At 40.5% G+C, this 19,419-nt stretch overlaps 2 protein-coding genes across 3 annotated transcripts in view; both read left to right on the top strand.

Moving 5' to 3' along the window:
• Positions 1 to 5,546, top strand: part of zgc:158482 (uncharacterized protein LOC100009650 homolog) — a 53,195-nt gene extending 47,649 nt beyond the window's left edge. For both annotated transcript variants that reach the window (XM_041857619.2, XM_041857620.2), the window contains exons 9-10: positions 2,885 to 3,015; positions 5,169 to 5,546. In XM_041857619.2, coding sequence (XP_041713553.1) covers positions 2,885 to 3,015; positions 5,169 to 5,345 — 308 coding nt within the window. In that variant the 3' untranslated portion in view covers positions 5,346 to 5,546. The remainder of the gene's footprint in view (positions 1 to 2,884; positions 3,016 to 5,168) is intronic.
• A 3,872-nt stretch (positions 5,547 to 9,418) lies between these two features.
• Positions 9,419 to 19,419, top strand: part of LOC121546383 (very long-chain acyl-CoA synthetase) — a 29,208-nt gene continuing 19,207 nt past the window's right edge. Inside the window, exons 1-3 of the mRNA XM_041857621.2 lie at positions 9,419 to 9,856; positions 15,351 to 15,578; positions 15,868 to 16,026. Coding sequence (XP_041713555.2) covers positions 9,457 to 9,856; positions 15,351 to 15,578; positions 15,868 to 16,026 — 787 coding nt within the window. The 5' untranslated portion in view covers positions 9,419 to 9,456. The remainder of the gene's footprint in view (positions 9,857 to 15,350; positions 15,579 to 15,867; positions 16,027 to 19,419) is intronic.

The following is a 19,419-nucleotide window of genomic DNA, read 5'->3' as shown; positions in this document are numbered from 1 at the left end:
CAGGTAAATCTAACCCTAACCTTAATCCAAGTACCAGGTAAATCTAACCCTTACCTTAATCCAAGTACCAGGTAAATCTAACCCTTACCTTAATCCAAGTACCAGGTAAATCTAACCCTAACCTTAATCCAAGTACCAGGTAAATCTAACCCTTACCTTAATCCAAGTACCAGGTAAATCTATCCCTAACCTTGATCCAAGTACCAGGTAACCTTAACTCGAACGCAAACAGTGGCAATTGGACCTAAGCCTTCCAACACGTTGTCCCAAACAAACAAATCTAGAAAAATAACAGAAACATAGCATCACTTATTGCACCCAACTAAATGAAACAGGCCTGAGGCCGAGCCATGCTTGGGGCTGCCACTCACACAGAGGCAGCGCCCTCGTGGATAATGCTACCAACAACCACAACCACGCTGCTTACACAGCCTGTGGTAGCCTGACGCCATCACTATCACACTATCACCACGACAACAACAGTGACACATCAGAGGATGTGTGTTTGACAGGCTGGTGATGCTGAAAGGACAGTGACTGTAATATGCAGCGCGCCACGTAGGAGAGAACACACATAGGGTTTATAGAAAGAGAGCAGTCACACTCAACATGGTGTAAAACAAAACAAAATCCCCCCAAAATCTGTTAGTTTAAGCTAGAGATATCTTGCATTGGATGGGTCTCAATCCACCACATCCGCCGATGTCACACTCCCGCATCTGCGGTGAAAGGTGACAGAGCTAGAGCGGTGTTTGCCAGACCATGAGACATCCCGAAGATCGGCCTTCTCACAAAATCGTCTGTAGCGTCCGAACGGTTTGGCCAACAAACTATTACGAAAGATGAGACTCTCACAAATACGATGGTGTTCTCTGTTTCGCTCTATGACCCCCACAGGTCCCCCGGTACCAGTTGAAAAGATGAAGGAAGGTATTAATGGAGACTGTTTACTGCCAAAAATAAGGGGTTAAATACATGTAATAAAAAATAAAACAAATGTTTCGTGATCTTTCTTATATCTCTCAGATATAGGACAGACACTTCAGAACAAACTTCCTTTTGTTGTCTTTTAGGGACTATCTGTTGTTCCATGTAGTGAATCTGTTAGTCAATGTGTTTGTATGGGCTAATAGCAGTAAGGACAAATTCAATTTTTTTATACTTCAAGGGGTCTTAAAATTCAAAATCAAATAACTAAATAATCCTTAGTATGACCTTCTTAAAACAATTCCATATAGCTTAGTAGAAAGCTCAGGTGCATCCTGTTTCCATTGATCATCCTTGAGATGTTTCTACAACTTGATTAGAGTCCACCTGTGGTAAATTCAATTGATTGGACATGATTTGGAAAGGCACGAACCTGTCCATATAAGGTCCCACAGTTGACAGTGCATGTCAGAGCAAAAACCAAGCCATGAGTTCGAAGGAATTGTCTGTAGAGCTCCAAGACAGGATTGTGTCAAGGCACATATCTGGGGAAGGGAAACAAAACATTTCTGCAGCATTGAAGGTTCCCAAGAACACAGTAGCCTCCATCATTCTTAAATGGAAGAAGTTTGAAACCACCAAGACTCTTCCTAGAGCTGGCCGCCCAGCCAAACTGAGCAATTGGAGGAGAAGGGCCTTGGTCAGGGAGGTGACCAAGAACCCGATGGTCACTCTGACAGAGCTCCAGAGTTATTCTGTGGAGATGGGAGAACCTTCCAGAAGGACAACCATCTCTGTAGCACTCTACCAATCAGGCCTTTATGGTGGAGTGGCCAGATGGAAGCCACTCCTCAGTAAAAGGCACATGACAGCTCGCTTGGAGTTTGCCAAAAGGCACCTAAAGGACTCTCAGACCATGAGAAACAAGATTCTCTGGTCTGATGAAACCAAGATTGAACTCTTTGGCCTGAATGCCAAGTGTAACGTCTGGGGGGGGGGAATAAGGCTGTATCTTAACAACATGTGGAAAAAGTCAAGGGGTCAGAATACTATCCAAATACACTGCAAAAAGCCAGTAGGTCCCAGTCATAAGAATACAAAAACACAACCATTAGGCTAAGCATTTCCCAATCGAAATGTACAACAATCACTTCCCATTGCAAACATCTTTTTCACATTCAGCACACAAAGTAACCGGTGCTCTAAAGTTTAACCGGTGCTCTAAAGTTTAACTGGTGCTCTAAAGTTTAACTGGTGCTCTAAAGTTTAACTGGTGCTCTAAAGTTTAACTGGTGCTCTAAAGTTTAACTGGTGCTCTAAAGTTTAACCGGTGCTCTAAAGTTTAACTGGTGCTCTAAAGTTTAACTGGTGCTCTAAAGTTTAACTGGTGCTCTAAAGTTTAACCGGTGCTCTAAAGTTTAACTGGTGCTCTAAAGTTTAACTGGTGCTCTAAAGTTTAACTGGTGCTCTAAAGTTTAACTGGTGCTCTAAAGTTTAACCGGTGCTCTAAAGTTTAACTGGTGCTCTAAAGTTTAACCGGTGCTCTAAAGTTTAACTGGTGCTCTAAAGTTTAAAAACTGCAACAATGTTTCGCAGACGTTCTTTTCAACGCAATAGCTAAAAACAGCAAGCGAGCTGATATAAGAACCACTGTTCCACTCACCAGACGATGATCATTTGAAACTTAACTTCTTGTTGAAAGTTTGAGTGGAATTATCTTCTGGTGTTTGTTTCATTAGTCCACTGTTGATACAGTCCCAAAATGTTTTGCATGTCAGCAATCAAGTTTAAAATAACTTTAAAATACAGAAAGTGTCACAGTATGATGCGTTCTGATTGTTTAGTTGTTGGAATGAGTGATTGTTGCGTTCTGATTGTTCAGTTGTAGGAATGAGTGATTGTTGCGTTCTGATTGTTTAGTTGTTGGAATGAGTGATTGTTGTGTTCTGTCTCCAAGGCCACGAGGGGAGGATTGGAATGGCTGCCGTCACGGTGAAGGAGGGAGAACAGTTTGATGGCAACAAAACGTTCAGCCATGTAGCCAGCTACTTACCGGCGTATGCACGGCCACGCTTCATACGCATTCAGGTAACTATTGAAAAGTATTTCTTCTTACATTACGTTATTAATTGTAGACTATTCATATTATTATTTATTAGAAAGTAGAATCAACATTTTTGCTTTTGTCTCAACCTACCGGTTGAAAAATGGAGCATATATCAGAGTGTGTGTGGACCAATGTTCCCTCTAAGCTGCGGGCAGGCGCGCAGTAGCCCAGAGACTACCATGCAGTAGCCCAGAGACTACCATGCAGTAGCCCAGAGACTACCGCACAGTAGCCCAGAGACTACCGCGCAGCTCCCAGGACTACCATGCAGTAGCCCAGAGACTACCATGCAGTAGCCCAGAGACTACCATGCAGTAGCCCAGAGACTACCATGCAGTAGCCCAGAGACTACCGCACAGTAGCCCTGAGACTACCATGCAGTAGCCCAGAGACTACCATGCAGTAGCCCAGAGACTACCATGCAGCTCCCGGGACTACCATGCAGTAGCCCAGAGACTACCATGCAGTAGCCCTGAGACTACCATGCAGTAGCCCAGAGACTACCATGCAGTAGCCCTGAGACTACCATGCAGTAGCCCAGAGACTACCATGCAGTAGCCCAGAGACTACCATGCAGCTCCCGGGACTACCATGCAGTAGCCCAGAGACTACCATGCAGCTCCCGGGACTACCATGCAGTAGCCCAGAGACTACCATGCAGTAGCCCAGAGACTACCATGCAGTAGCCCAGAGACTACCATGCAGTAGCCCAGAGACTACCATGCAGTAGCCCAGAGACTACCGCGCAGTAGCCCAGAGACTACCGCGCAGTAGCCCAGAGACTACCATGCAGTAGCCCAGAGACTACCATGCAGTAGCCCAGAGACTACCATGCAGCTCCCGGGACTACCATGCAGTAGCCCAGAGACTACCATGCAGTAGCCCAGAGACTACCATGCAGTAGCCCAGAGACTACCATGCAGTAGCCCAGAGACTACCATGCAGTAATATCATCCCACAGAGAGAAGCACGAGATTGAACTTCACTTTCTAGAGCAGTGGTCACCAACCGGTCGATCTCCAAGTCGATCGGCAAAGGGGGGGGGTAATGGGAATAATAATAATGCATTTTATTTTGTAAAGTGGTTTCTTGCATTAAACACAACAATATTTTCAGTCACCTCCTTGTCTGAAGGACAAGTAGATAAACAGGTTAATGTCAAGCCCTGCCTGTTTTTTTCCCAAAAGTCTCATGGAATGTAGGCCTACATTGAACACCACACATTAGCTGCTACTGTAGGCTGACTGATAGAACAGCTATTTCCATGTTAAAATGTTATGGGATGCATTTTTCTCCATTGTATTTTATGGTAGGCCACTCTGGTAGGCCTACATTATCAGGCATTATGATCAAATAGCCACAGTAGCCTACTTGACCACTGTTAAAACTGTAACTTAAAGCGGGTACAGCCTCAGTGTTCACAGTAAATACTCGCTGGAAGTTGCACAGAATTTTCACAATGTTCAAGTTTGAACTCAGCAGACCTGAAATTTCTCAGTGCCTAATGTTTTTGGAGGGAACATTGGTGTGGACTCTTTTTGCTTATGAGATCAGGGGCTTTTCTGGATAAAAAAATTTTTTAGAGGCACCCATCTTGGCGACGTAGAGAAATGTTTGCATTTTTAAGCCAATTTCCTGCAATTTTACACTTTTCTCCATAAAGCTGAGACAGGTTTTTGCAGTTTTAAAGCTAATTTCCTGCAATTCTAGGCATTTTACCATGTTTAATGCTGTGTTCTTTTGCTCAAACATAAAAACTAAATCTATACTGCTAAATTCATTGTTTTTGTAATTTTCTATCCTCCCCCACTGTCTAGCTTTTATTTAGGTGATTGTTAGTTCTCAAAGATTATATTATTTACAAATATATTTTAGTCGTTTACACTGAAATGTTTTTCCCAGCCCAAGGATTTCAATGGCAGAAAAATCACTGGAGATGAATAGTCCACTGAGCTAAAAGCCTGTGTGTGTTTGTCTCTCTTTTTCTCTTTCTTTCTTTCTTTCTTTCTTTCTTTCTTTCTTTCTTTCTTTCTTTCTTTCTTTCTTTCTTTCTTTCTTTCTTTCTTTCTTTCTTTCTTTCTTTCTTTCTTTCTTTCTTTCTTTCTTTCTTTCTTTCTTTCTCTCTCATATCCAGAATGCGGTGGAGGTGACGGGGACCTTCAAGCAGATGAAGGTGAGGTTGGTGGAGGAAGGTTTTGACCCGGCCTGCATCCCAGACCCTCTGTACATCCTCCAGGAGAGAAAGCAGAGCTACACACCAATGTCTGGCCAGGTCTATAGCTCCATAGTGTCCGGCAACATCAAGCTGTGAACACATCTGAGCTTCAACTACTCTTGGGTCCTGTTCATTAGGGCATAAAATGGAAAACGTTTCAAAAAAACGTTTCGCAACGGAAAACAAAAATGAGCATTACTTAGTCCCTACCTGTTTTAGTCCACGCCAGCCCAGGACCTCCACATCCGGCTTCTTCACCTGCGGGATCGTCTGAGACCAGCCACCCGGACAGCTGATGAAACTGAGGAGTATTTATCTCTGTAATAAAACCCTTTTGTGGGGAAAAACTAATTCTGATGGGCCTGGCTCCACAGTGGGTGGGCCTATGCCCTCCCAGGCCCACCCGTGGCTGCGCCCCTGCCCAGTCATGTGAAATCCATAGATTAGGGCCTAATTAATTTATTTCAATTGACTGATTTCCTTATAAGAACTGTAACTCAGTAAAATCGTTGAAATTGTTGCATGTTGCGTTTATATTTTTGTTCAGTATACTAGTGACCTTTTGGGGAAACTGCCACTCTTCGCCCCAGCGACTGTCATTCTTTTTGTTTTGTTGTTGAAACAGAGGAGAGGCATATCCGTCAGCGTGGTAAAACATTTTCTATAAAAACGATTCACCAAAACAACCTATTTTTAAAAATGTCTGAAGCACAGTATCAATCAATCAATCAATTAAATGTATTTATAAAGCCCTTTTTACATCAGCAGATGTCACAAAGTGCTATACAGAAACCCAGCCTAAAACCACACACAGCAAGCAATGCAGATGTAGAAGCACGGTGGCTAGGAAAAACTCCCTAGAAAGGCAGAAACCTAGAGAGGAACCAGGCTCTGAGGGGTGGCCAGTCCCGGGTGGAGATTATAACACTACATGGCCATTAAGACCAGATTTTTCTCCAAGATGTTCAAACGTTCATAGATGACCAGCAGGGTCAAATAATAATCACAGTGGTTGTAGAGGTTGCAACAGGTCAGTACATCAGGTGTAAATGTCACTTGGCTTTTCATAGCCGGGCATTTAGAGGTTGAAATAGCAGGTGCGGAAGAGAGAGAGAGTTGAAAACAGCAGGTCTGGGACAAGGTAGCACGTCCGGTGAACAGGTCAGGGTTCCATAGCCGCAGGCAGAAGAGTGGAAACTGGAGCAGCAGCATGACCAGGTGGACTGGGGACAGCAAGGAGTCATCAGGCCAGGTAGTCCTGAGGCATGGTCCTAGGGGCTCAGGTCCTCCGGGGAGGGGGAGGGAGAGAGAATTAGAGGGAGCATACTTAATTAGAGGGAGCACACTGGATAAGACAGGAGAATAACACCAGATATAACAGACTGACCCTAGCCTCCCGGCACATAGACTATTGCAGCATAGATACTATAGGCTGAGACGGGGGGGTCGGGAGACACTGTGGCCTCGTCTGACGATACCCCCGGACAGGGCCAACCAGGCAGGACATAACCCCACCCACTTTGCTAAAGCACAGCCCGCACACCACCAGAGGGATATCAACAGACCACCAACCTACAAGGCTGAGTATAGCCCACGAAGACCTCCTCCACTGCACGAGCCCGAGGGGGCGACAAATCGGACAGGAAGATCACATCAGTGACTCAACCCACTTAAGTAACGCACCCCTCCTAGGGACGGCATGGAAGAGCACCAGTAAGCCAGTGACTCAGACCCGTAATAGGGTCAGAGGCAGAGAATCCCAGTGGAGAGACGGGAACCGGCCAGGCAGAGACAGGAAGGGCGGTTTGTCGCTCCAGTGCCTTTCCGTTCACCTTCGCACCTCTGGGCCAGACTACACTCAATCATAGGACCTACTGAAGAGATGAGTCTTCAGTAAAGACTTAAAGGTCGAGACCGAGTCTGCGTCTCTCACATGGACAGGCAGACCATTCCATAAAAATTGAGCTCTATAGGAGAAAGCCCTGCCTCCAGATGTTTGCTTAGAAATTCTAGGCACAATAAGGAGGCCTGCGTCTTGTGACCGTAGCGTACGTGAAGGTATGTACGGCAGGACCAAATCGGAGAGATAGGTAGGAGCAAGCCCATGTAATGCTTTGTAGGTTAGCAGTAAAACCTTGAAATCAGCCCTAGCCTTAACAGGAAGCCAGTGTTGAGAGGCTAGCATTGGAGTAATATGATCCAATTGTTTGGTCAAGATTCTAGCAGCCGTGTTTAGCTCTAACTGAAGTTTATTTAGTGCTCATTATTTAGTGCTCATTATTGCGAGAACTGAATTTCCTGTCCAGCATGTTTTAGTCAATAATAACTGTTATCTGGTATCCAGACAGTTCAAATGGCACCCTATTCCCTATATAGTGAACAACTTTTGACTAGAACCCTGTGAATCTTGGTGAAAAGGAGTACACTATTATATAGGGAATAGGGTGCCATTTGGGGAAAGCAACCTCTGCAGTCCCCGAACGGATGGCCTCATTCCTTGGGGATGCAATTTCTGAGGCTGGTAACTCTAATGAACTCTAACTCTGGGTCTTCCATTCCTGTGGCGGTCCTCTTGAGAGCCAGTTTCATCATAGCGCTTGATTGTTTTTGCGACTGCACCTGAAGAAACTTTCAAAGTTCTTGAAATGTTCAGTATTGACTGACCTTCATGTCTTAAAGTAATGATGGACTGTCGTTTCTCTTTGCTTATTTGAGCTGTTTTTGCCATAATATGGACTTGGTCTTTTACCAAATAGGGTTATATTCTGTATACCGCCCCTACCTTGTCACAACACAACTGATTGGCTCAAACGCATTAAGAAGGAAATAAATTCCACAAATTAACTTTTAAGAAGGCACACCTGTTAATTGAAATGCATTCCAGGTGACTACCTCATGAAGCTGGTTGAGAGAATGCCAAGAGTCTGCAAAGCTGTCATCAAGGCAAAGGGTGGCTATTTGAAGAATCTCAAATATAAAATATATTTTGATTTATTTAACACTTTTTGGTTACTACATGATTCCATATAGTGGCTGTGTACAACCCGCAAATTCATATCTGGGCCTGGAAGCCAGTTCCACTGCTTTTTTCTCCATTCTTCTTATCCGGGACAAAATTACACCTGGGCCACCAGGTGGGTGCAATCAATGATCAGGTGGAACAGAAAACCAGCAGTAGTCTGGACCTGGTGTATGGTAGAAGACATGGGTCAACAATGAAACCCTTTTACAGAAACAGGAAATAAAAGAATGAAAACTGATATGTTGCTTGATGTATTTAGCAGGCCATGGTCTAATGTAAAACCCACAGCCATAACACAAGAGACAGTGATTGAACAGTGTTGCTGAGATTTATTACAATGTAATAAAAACGTAAGTTGGCTCCTTCTGACACTCAAACATGACAGGCATGTAGCCTGCCTATGCTGTAACAACCCTGCCACAACCCTGCAACCCTAAAATAATAAAATGTCTACTCTCAAACAAGGAGGAATTATATTGATCTATGGATAGAGGTCAGCAGGGGTGAACTGGGACCAGAAATCGGCTCTGGCATTTCTAACACACGGCCCATTTTTCCTCGAGTCCCCCTATTATTAGCCAGGTCATTTTCATTTTGCACCCCGAAATAAACGTTTGACTGGCCCAATAGGCAAAAAAATGCCAGATGGCCAGTCCGCCCCTGGAGGTCTGTCTGTAATATGTCACTGCCATGGTAATGATTAGAATAATATAATAGCCTACTACCTCTTTACTTTAGCTTCCTCGCAAAGCCATTGGGTGTTGGGGATACAAAGGTCGTGGAGAGTTAGAGAGTTCCGGACTGGAGATGTTGCAATAATCTGTTGCTTTCCTAAAAAGCACTGGAGGTCAATTCCCTCGAGCTGTCTGTCTGTAATATCTTACTACCATGGTAATGAGTAGAATAATAGAATGGCCTACTACCTCTTTACTTTAGCTTCCTCGCAATGCCATTGGCTGTTTGGGATCTCACGCCTACCTGCGTGCAAAGGTCGTGAAGAGTTGCGGACTGGAGATGTTGCAATAATCTGTTACTTGCCTGAAAAGCACGGCCAAGAAGAAGAAACCTTTTATTGACATTCACAAAGAAGTAGACGTTAACTTTCAATATGTACATGATATTATATACCATACTGGCAGGATTGGCTATACTGCCGCTCTTCCTTTTCTCCGAAATCCTTACCTTATGCAGGACCTGCGCTACACAGTGACGTGCGTCGTACTCGGGTTCCGAACGGACAGAATCAAGAGGAGCAAACCGTTCTACAGCATGCTGGACTGTTTTCTCGATAAGGTCAAAAAACACCCCAACAAACCGTTTATTGTATTCGAGAATAGTTCGTATACGTACCGGGATGTTGACAAGCAGAGCAACAAGTTCGCCCGGGCGCTCTCACAGCACGCAAGCGTGAAGGAAGGGGACACTGTCGCACTCTTCATGGGCAACGAGCCCATGTACGTGTTTATCTGGCTGGCCCTGGCTAAACTTGGATGTACAGCCGCGCTGCTCAACTACAACATCAGGTCCAAGTCCTTATTGCACTGTTTCACCTGCTGCGGAGCCAACGTGCTCCTGGCTGCTTCAGGTAAACCCACTTACCTTGGTGTTGCTGTTTACAATAATATTATTGATACATCTATTTTGAATAATACTTCATATATCTATAATAACTATAGTGTAGAGAACCATGGTGTCTAGACCTCTAGTGGGAGGCAGTGCTAGTAGTGCACTGGCCAGAATGAATAGGATTATCATGCTGTCTCTGTCTCTCTCTCTCTCTTTCTCTCTCTGTCTCTCTCTCTCTCTCTCTCTCTCTCTCTCTCTCTCTCTCTGTCTCTCTCTTTCTCTGTCTCTCTCTGTCTCTCTCTCTCTCTCTCTCTCTCTCTCTCTCTCTCTCTCTCTCAATTCAATTCAATTCAATTCAATTCAATTTAAGGGCTTTATTGGCATGGGAAACGTATGTTAACATTGCCAAAGCAAGTGAAGTAGATAGTAAACAAAAGTGAAATAAACAATCAATATTAACAGTAAACATTACACTCAGAAGTTCCAAAAGAATAAAGACATTTCAAATGTCATATTATGTATATATACAGTGTTGTAACAATGTGCAAATAGTTAAAGTACAAATGGGAAAATAAATAAACATAAATATGGGTTGTATTTACAATGGTGTTTGTTCTTCACTGGTTGCCCTTTTTCTTGTGGCAACAGGTCACAAATATTGCTGCTGTGATGGCACACTGTGGTATTTCACCCAATAGATATGGGAGTTGATAAAAATGGGGTTTGTTTTCGAATTCTTTGTGGATCTGTGTAATCTGAGGGAAATATGTGTCTCTAATATGGTCATACATTTGGCAGGAGGTTAGGAAGTGCAGCTCAGTTTCCACCTCATTTTGTGGGCAGTGTGCACATAGCCTGTCTTCTCTTGAGAGCCAGGTCTGCCTACGGTGGCCTTTCTCAATAGCAAGGCTATGCTCACTGAGTCTGTACATAGTCAAAGCTTTCCTTAAGTTTGGGTCAGTCACAGTGGTCAGGTATTCTGCCAGTGTGTACTCTCTGTTTAGGGCTAAATAGCATTCTAGTTTGCACAGTTTTTTTGTTAATTCTTTCCAATGTGTAATTATCTTTTTGTTTTCTCCTGATTTGGTTGGGTCTAATTGTGTTGTTGTCCTGGGGGTCTGTTTGTGTTTGTGAACAGAGCCCCAGGACCAGCTTACTAGGGGAATCTTCTCCAAGTTCATATCTCTAGGTGATGGCTTTGTTATGGAAGGTTTGGGAATTGCTTCCTTTTAGGTGGTTGTAGAATTTAACGTCTCTTTTCTGGATTTTGATCATTAGCGGGTATCGGCCTAATTCTGCTCTGCATGCATTATTTGGTGTTTTACGTTGTACACAGAGGATATTTTTGCAGAATTCTGCATGCAGAGTCTCAATTTGGTGTTTGTCCCATTTTGTGAATTCTTGTTTGGTGAGCGGATCCCAGACCTCACAACCAGAAAGGGCAATGGGTTCTATAACTGATTCAAGTAGTTTTAGCCAGATCCTAATTGGTATGTTGAATTTTATGTTCCTTTTGAAGGTATAGAAGGCCCTTCTTGCCTTGTCTCTCAGATCGTTTTGTGGAAGTTACCTTTAGCGCTGGTGTTTAGTCCGAGGTATGTATAATTTTCTGTGTGCTCTAAGGCAACGGTGTCTAGATGGAATTTGCATTTGTGGTTCTGGCAGAATTTGTGCAGAAGATCTAGGTGCTGCTGTAGGCCCTCCTTGGTTGGGGACAGAAGCACCAGATCATCAGTAGACATTTGACTTCAGATTCTAGTAGGGTGAGGCCGGGTGCTGCAGACTGTTCTAGTGCCCTCGCCAATTCGTTGATATACAGCTCTGGAAAAAATTAAGAGACCACTGCAAATCTTTCTTAAATCAGCATCTCTACATGTATGACAGCCATTCCATTCCAGTGTCTGTTGATTTCCAACACAGGCACACCTCATTCTACTGAATTAGGTACTGATTAGGTGATCACATGAACCAAATCTTATTTAACGAGGAAAAGTATAAAATCCACTGCTGTGGTCATCACTATCCTCTTGCAATAGGACCAGCTGGATGGCAAAAACAGTGCTAATAGTACCTCAAAAGTAATATGAATCAAAAAATAACTATTGACCATGCCAAAAGAGTTGAAAAGGAAAGTTTTGACTGAGGAAAAGAAGGGTTTAATTCTGGCTTTACTGGCAGAGGGATACAGTGAGCGTCAGGTTGCTTCCATCCTTAAAATTTCAAAGATGGCGGTTCATAAGAACAAGGTCAAGCAGCAGACATTGGGGACAACAAAGCTACAGACCGGCAGAGGGCGAAAACGACTCTCTACTGACCGGGATGACCGCCAACTCATTCGAATGTCACTCAACAACCGTAGGATGACATCAAGTGGCCTACAAAAAGAATGGCAAACGGCAGCTGGGGTGAAGTGCACGGCGAGGAAGGTTCGAAACAAGCTCCTAGGGGCAGGGCTGAAGTCGTGCAAAGCTAGAAAAAAGCCCTTCATCAATGAGAAGCAAAGAAGAGCCAGGCTTAGGTTTGCAAAAGACCATTAGGATTGGGCCGTAGAGGACTGGAGTAAGGTAATCTTCTCTGATGAGTCCAATTTTCAGCTTTGCCCAACACCTGGTCGTCTAATGGTTTGACAGAGACCTGGAGAGGCCTACAAGCCACAGCGTCTCAAACCCACTGTGAAATTTGGTGGAGGATCGGTGATGATCTGGGGGAATCGGGCAGATTTGTCTTTGTGAAGGACGCATGAATCAAGCCATGTACAAGGTTGTCCTGGAAGAAAACTTGCTTCCCTTTGCTCTGACATTGTTCCCCAACTCGGAGGATTGGTTTTTCCAGCAGGACAATGCGCCATGCCACACAGCCAGGTCAATCAAGGTGTGGATGGAGGACCACCAGATCAAGACCCTGTCATGGCCAGCCCAATCTCCAGACCTGAACCCCATTGAAAACTTCTGGAATGTGATCAAGAGGAAGATGGATGGTCACAAGCCATCAAACAAACCCGAGCTGCTTGAATTTTTGCGCCAGGAGTGGCATAAAGTCACCCAACATCAATGTGAAAGACTGGTGGAGAGCATGCCAAGACGCATGAAAGCTGTGATTGAAAATCAGGGTTATTCCACCAAATATTGATTTCTGAACTCTTCCTTAGTTAAAACATTAGTATTGTGTTGTTTAAAAATGAACATGAACTTATTTTCTTTGCATTATTTGAGGTCTGACAACACTGCATCTTTTTTGTTATTTTGACCAGTTGTCATTTTCTGCAAATAAATGCTCTAAATGACAATATTTTTATTTGGCATTTAGGAGAAATGTTGTCAGTAGTTTATAGAATAAAACAAAAATGTTAATTTCACCCAAACACATACAGTGAGGGAAAAAAGTATTTGATCCCCTGCTGATTTTGTACGTTTGCCCACTGACAAAGACATGATCAGTCTATAATTTTAATGGTAGGTTTATTTGAACAGTGAGAGACAGAATAACAACAAAAAAATCCAGAAAAACGCATATCAAAAATGTTATAAATGTATTTGCATTTTAATGAGGGAAATAAGTATTTGACCCCTCTGCAAAACATGACTTAGTACTTGGTGGCAAAACCCTTGTTGGCAATCACAGAGGTCAGATGTTTCTTGTAGTTGGCCACCTGGTTTGCACACATCTCAGGAAGGATTTTGTCCCACTCCTCTTTGCAGATCTTCTCCAAGTCATTAAGGTTTCGAGCCTGACGTTTGGCAACTCGAACCTTCAGCTCCCTCCACAGATTTTCTATGGGATTAAGGTCTGGAGACTGGCTAGGCCACTCCAGGACCTTAATGTGCTTCTTCTTGAGCCACTCCTTTGTTGCCTTGGCCGTGTGTTTTGGGTCATTGTCATGCTGGAATACCCATCCACGACCCATTTTCAATGCCCTGGCTGAGGGAAGGAGGTTCTCACCCAAGATTTGACGGTACATGGCCCTGTCCATCGTCCCTTTAATGCGGTGAAGTTGTCCTGTCCCCTTAGCAGAAAAACACCCCCAAAGCATAATGTTTCCACCTCCATGTTTGACGGTGGGGATGGTGTTCTTGGGGTCATAGGCAGCATTCCTCCTCCTCCAAACACGGCGAGTTGAGTTGATGCCAAAGTGCTCGATTTTGGTCTCATCTGACCACAACACTTTCACCCAGTTCTCCTCTGAATCATTCAGATGTTCATTGGCAAACTTCAGATGGGCCTGTATATGTGCTTTCTTGAGCAGGGGGGACCTTGCGGGCGCTGCAGGATTTCAGTCCTTCATGGCGTAGTGTGTTACCAATTGTTTTCTTGGTGACTATGGTCCCAGCTGCCTTGAGATCATTGACAAGTTCCTCCCGTGTAGTTCTGTGCTGATTCCTCACCATTCTCATGATCATTGCAACTCCACGAGGTGAGATCTTGCATGGAGCCTCAGGCCGAGGGAGATTGATAGTTGACAGTTCTTTTGTGTTTCTTCCATTTGCGAATAATCGCACCAACTGTTGTCACCTTCTCAACAAGCTGCTTGGCGATGGTCTTGTAGCCCATTCCAGCCTTGTGTAGGTCTACAATCTTGTCCCTGACATCCTTGGAGAGCTCTTTGGTTTTGGCCATGGTGGAGAGTTTGGAATCTGATTGATTGATTGCTTTTGTGGACAGGTGTCTTTTATACAGGTAACAAGCTGAGATTAGGAGCACTCCCTTTAAGAGTGTGCTCCTAATCTCAGCTCGTTACCTGTATAAAAGACACCTGGGAGCCAGAAATCTTTCTGATTGAGAGAGGGTCAAATACTTATTTCCCTCATTAAAATGCAAATCAATTTATAACATATTTGACATGCGTTTTTCTGGATTTTTTGTTGTTATTCTGTCTCTCACTGTTCAAATAAACCTACCATTAAAATTATAGACTCATCATTTCTTTGTCAGTGGGCAAACGTACAAAATCAGCAGGGGATCAAATACTTTTTTCCCTCACTGTACCTATAAATAGTAAAACCAGAGAAACTTATATTTTTGCAGTGGTCTCTTAATTTTTTCCAGAGCTGTATATGTTGAAGAGGGTGGAGCTTAAACTGCATCCCTGTCTCACCCCACGGCCCTGTGGAAAGAAGTGTGTGTGTTTTATGCCAATTTCTACCGCACACTTGTTGTTTGTGTACATGGATTTTATAATGTTGTATGTTTTTCCCCCAACACCACTTTCCATCAATTTGTATAGCAGACCGTCATGCCAAATTGAGTCAAAAGCTTTTTGAAATCAACAAAGCATGAGAAGACTTTGCCTTTGTTTTGGTTTGTATGTTTGTCAATTAGGGTGTGCAGGGTGAATACGTGGTCTGTCGTACGGTAATTTGGTAAAAAAGACAATTTGACATTTGCTCAGTAAATTGTTTTCACTGAGGAAATGTACGCTCTCCCTCTGTCTCTCTCGCTGTCACCCTCTTTCCCTGACCCTCCCTCTCTTACCCTCTCTATGCCCACCCACCCCCTCCTCTCTCTCCTACCCCCAGAGTTGCGTGGAGAGGTAGATGAGGTGCTCCCCACCCTGAGGGAGCAGAGTGTAAGTGTGTTCGTGCTGGGTCAGGGTGTGGAGGAGGCAGAGTGTGTGATGGAGGGCATGAAGACTCTGAGCAGCAGCAGGATACAGCAGGCCTCAGATCAACCTCTGGACCCACAGCTCAGGTCAAAGGTCACCTTAAAGAGCCCCGCCCTCTACATCTATACCTCGGGAACTACAGGTAAGCTGAGCCAAACCAAGATGCACTGGACTGGCCTGGTTATGCATCCACCATTGTTGCTGGAACCGTGCTAGAAAGAACAATTTGAAAATAAAATGTCCAGACCAATACGGTATTGCTCTGGTCAGCCCTGTAGTGTGAATTAGACAGAAGACTACTGATGTTTATGCCAGACAGGTAAATTATCTTAGATAGCACGACTCTGATTGGTCAAAGAATAAGATACCATTTTAGATTCACATCAGCCCTGATCCTCTGTTTCCTGCCCTTCCTGGTGTCTCGTCCTCAGGTCTGCCGAAGGCTGCAGTGATCACCCATGAGAGGCTGTCCATGGCCTCCTCTCTGCAGTTCATCTCAGGTGTGGCCTCTGATGACGTCATCTACATCTACCTGCCCCTCTACCACACCGCCGGCTTCATGATGGGCCTGACTGGAGCCATAGAGAGAGGTACTGTACTGTACTGTACGGCACAGTTGGTAAGAGTGTTGTTCTGGCAGCGGCCAGGTCGTGTGTTCAATTCCTGCGTGGATAACATTAACCTGATAGTAGTGCAGTATATGGGATAAAGAGATAAAGAGGTGTGAAGAACTGCTTCAGAACTGGTTCAGAACTGGTTCAGAACTGCTTCAGAACTTCTTCAGAACTGGTTCAGAACTGGTTCAGAACTGCTTCAGAACTTCTTCAGAACTGGTTCAGAACTGGTTAAGAACTGGTTCAGAACTGCTTCAGAACTGGTTCAGAACTAGTTAAGAACTGGTTCAGAACTTCTTCAGAACTGCTTCAGAACTGGTTCCATTTAATCTCTAGCAATTACAATAACTACATTCAAATGGAGAGAAAGAAAGTAATAATTTTGATTCTATATAAAAATTCCTCTGCAAGCCCCCTGACTTTGTACTGATGATGAAGATAAAAAATACAAATGTATCTGAATATTATTACACGTTACATATTATTACATATTATTACATATTATTACACGTTACATATTATTACATATTAATATATGTTACATATTATTACATATTACATACTATTACACGTTATATATTATTACACATTACATATTATTACATATTATTACACGTTACATATTATTACACGTTACATATTATTACACGTTACATATTATTACACGTTACAAATTATTACACGTTACATATTATTACACGTTACATATTATTACATATTATTACACGTTACATATTACACGTTACATATTATTACACGTTACATATTATTACACGTTACAAATTATTACACGTTACATATTATTACACGTTACATATTATTACACGTTACATATTATTACACATGACATATTATTACACATTACATATTATTACATATTATTACACGTTACATATTACACGTTACATATTATTACACGTTACATATTATTACACGTTACAAATTATTACATGTTACATATTATTACATGTTACATATTATTACACATTACATATTATATACATATTATTACACGTTACATATTATTACACGTTACATATTATTACACGTTACATATTATTACACGTTACATATTATTACACGTTACATATTATTACATGTTACATTATTACATATTAATACACGTTACATATTATTACATGTTACATATTATTACACATTACATATTATATACATATTATTACACGTTACATATTATTACACGTTACATATTATTACACGTTACATATTATTACACGTTACATATTATTACATATTATTACACGTTACATATTATTACACGTTACATATTATTACATGTTACATATTATTACACATTACATATTATATACATATTATTACACGTTACATATTATTACACGTTACATATTATTACACGTTACATATTATTACACGTTACATATTATTACACGTTACATATTATATACATATTATTACACGTTACATATTATTACACATTACATATTATTACACGTTACATATTATTACACATTACATATTATTACACGTTACATATTATTACACGTTACATATTATTACACATTACATATTATTACACATTACATATTATTACACGTTACATATTATTACACATTACATATTATATACATATTATTACACGTTACATATTATTACACGTTACATATTATTACACGTTACATATTATTACACGTTACATATTATATACATATTATTACGCGTTACATATTATTACATTACATATTATTACCGTTACATATTATTACACATTACATATTATTACACGTTACATATTATTACACGTTACATATTATTACACATTACATATTATTACACATTACATATTATTACACGTTACATATTATTACACATTACATATTATATACATATTATTACCGTTACATATTATTACACCGTTACATATTATTACACGTTACATATTATTACACGTTACATATTATTACATGTTACATTATTACATATTAATACCGTTACATATTATTACATGTTACATATTATTACACATTAAATATTATATACATATTATTACACGTTACATATTATTACACGTTACATATTATTACACGTTACATATTATTACACGTTACATATTATTACATATTATTACACGTTACATATTATTACACGTTACATATTATTACATGTTACATATTATTACACATTACATATTATATACATATTATTACACGTTACATATTATTACACGTTACATATTATTACACGTTACATATTATTACACGTTACATATTATTACACGTTACATATTATATACATATTATTACACGTTACATATTATTACACATTACATATTATTACACGTTACATATTATTACACATTACATATTATTACACGTTACATATTATTACACGTTACATATTATTACACGTTACATATTATTACACGTTACATATTATTACACGTTACATATTATTACATGTTACATATTATTACACATTACATATTATATACATATTATTACACGTTACATATTATTACACGTTACATATTATTACACGTTACATATTATTACACGTTACATATTATTACACGTTACATATTATTACACGTTACATATTATTACACGTTACATATTATTACACGTTATATTATTACATGTTACATATTATTACACATTACATATTATATACATATTATTACACGTTACATATTATTACACGTTACATATTATTACACGTTACATATTATTACACGTTACATATTATTACACGTTACATATTATTACACGTTACATATTATATACATATTATTACACGTTACATATTATTACACGTTACATATTATTACACGTTACATATTATTACACGTTACATATTATTACACGTTACATATTAATACACGTTACATATTATTACACGTTACATATTATTACACGTTACATATTATTACACGTTACATATTATTACACGTTACATATTATTACATATTATTACACGTTACATATTATTACATATTATTACACATTACATATTATTACACGTTACATATTATTACACGTTACATATTATTACACGTTACATATTATTACACGTTACATATTATTACACATTACATATTATTACACGTTACATATTATTACATATTAATACACGTTACATATTATTACACGTTACATATTAATACACGTTACATATTATTACACGTTACATATTAATACACGTTACATATTATTACACATTACATATTATTACACATTACATATTATTACACGTTACATATTATTACACATTACATATTATTACATATTAATACACGTTACATATTATTACATGTTACATATTATTACACATTACATGTTATTACACGTTACATATTATTACATATTAATACACGTTACATATTATTACACG

Source organism: Coregonus clupeaformis, chromosome 20 (genome assembly GCF_020615455.1).
Source record: "Coregonus clupeaformis isolate EN_2021a chromosome 20, ASM2061545v1, whole genome shotgun sequence".
In the NCBI taxonomy this organism is placed as follows: domain Eukaryota; kingdom Metazoa; phylum Chordata; class Actinopteri; order Salmoniformes; family Salmonidae; genus Coregonus; species Coregonus clupeaformis.
Note: the sequence above shows the minus strand (reverse complement) of the source record. Positions and strands in the feature narration are given on the sequence as shown.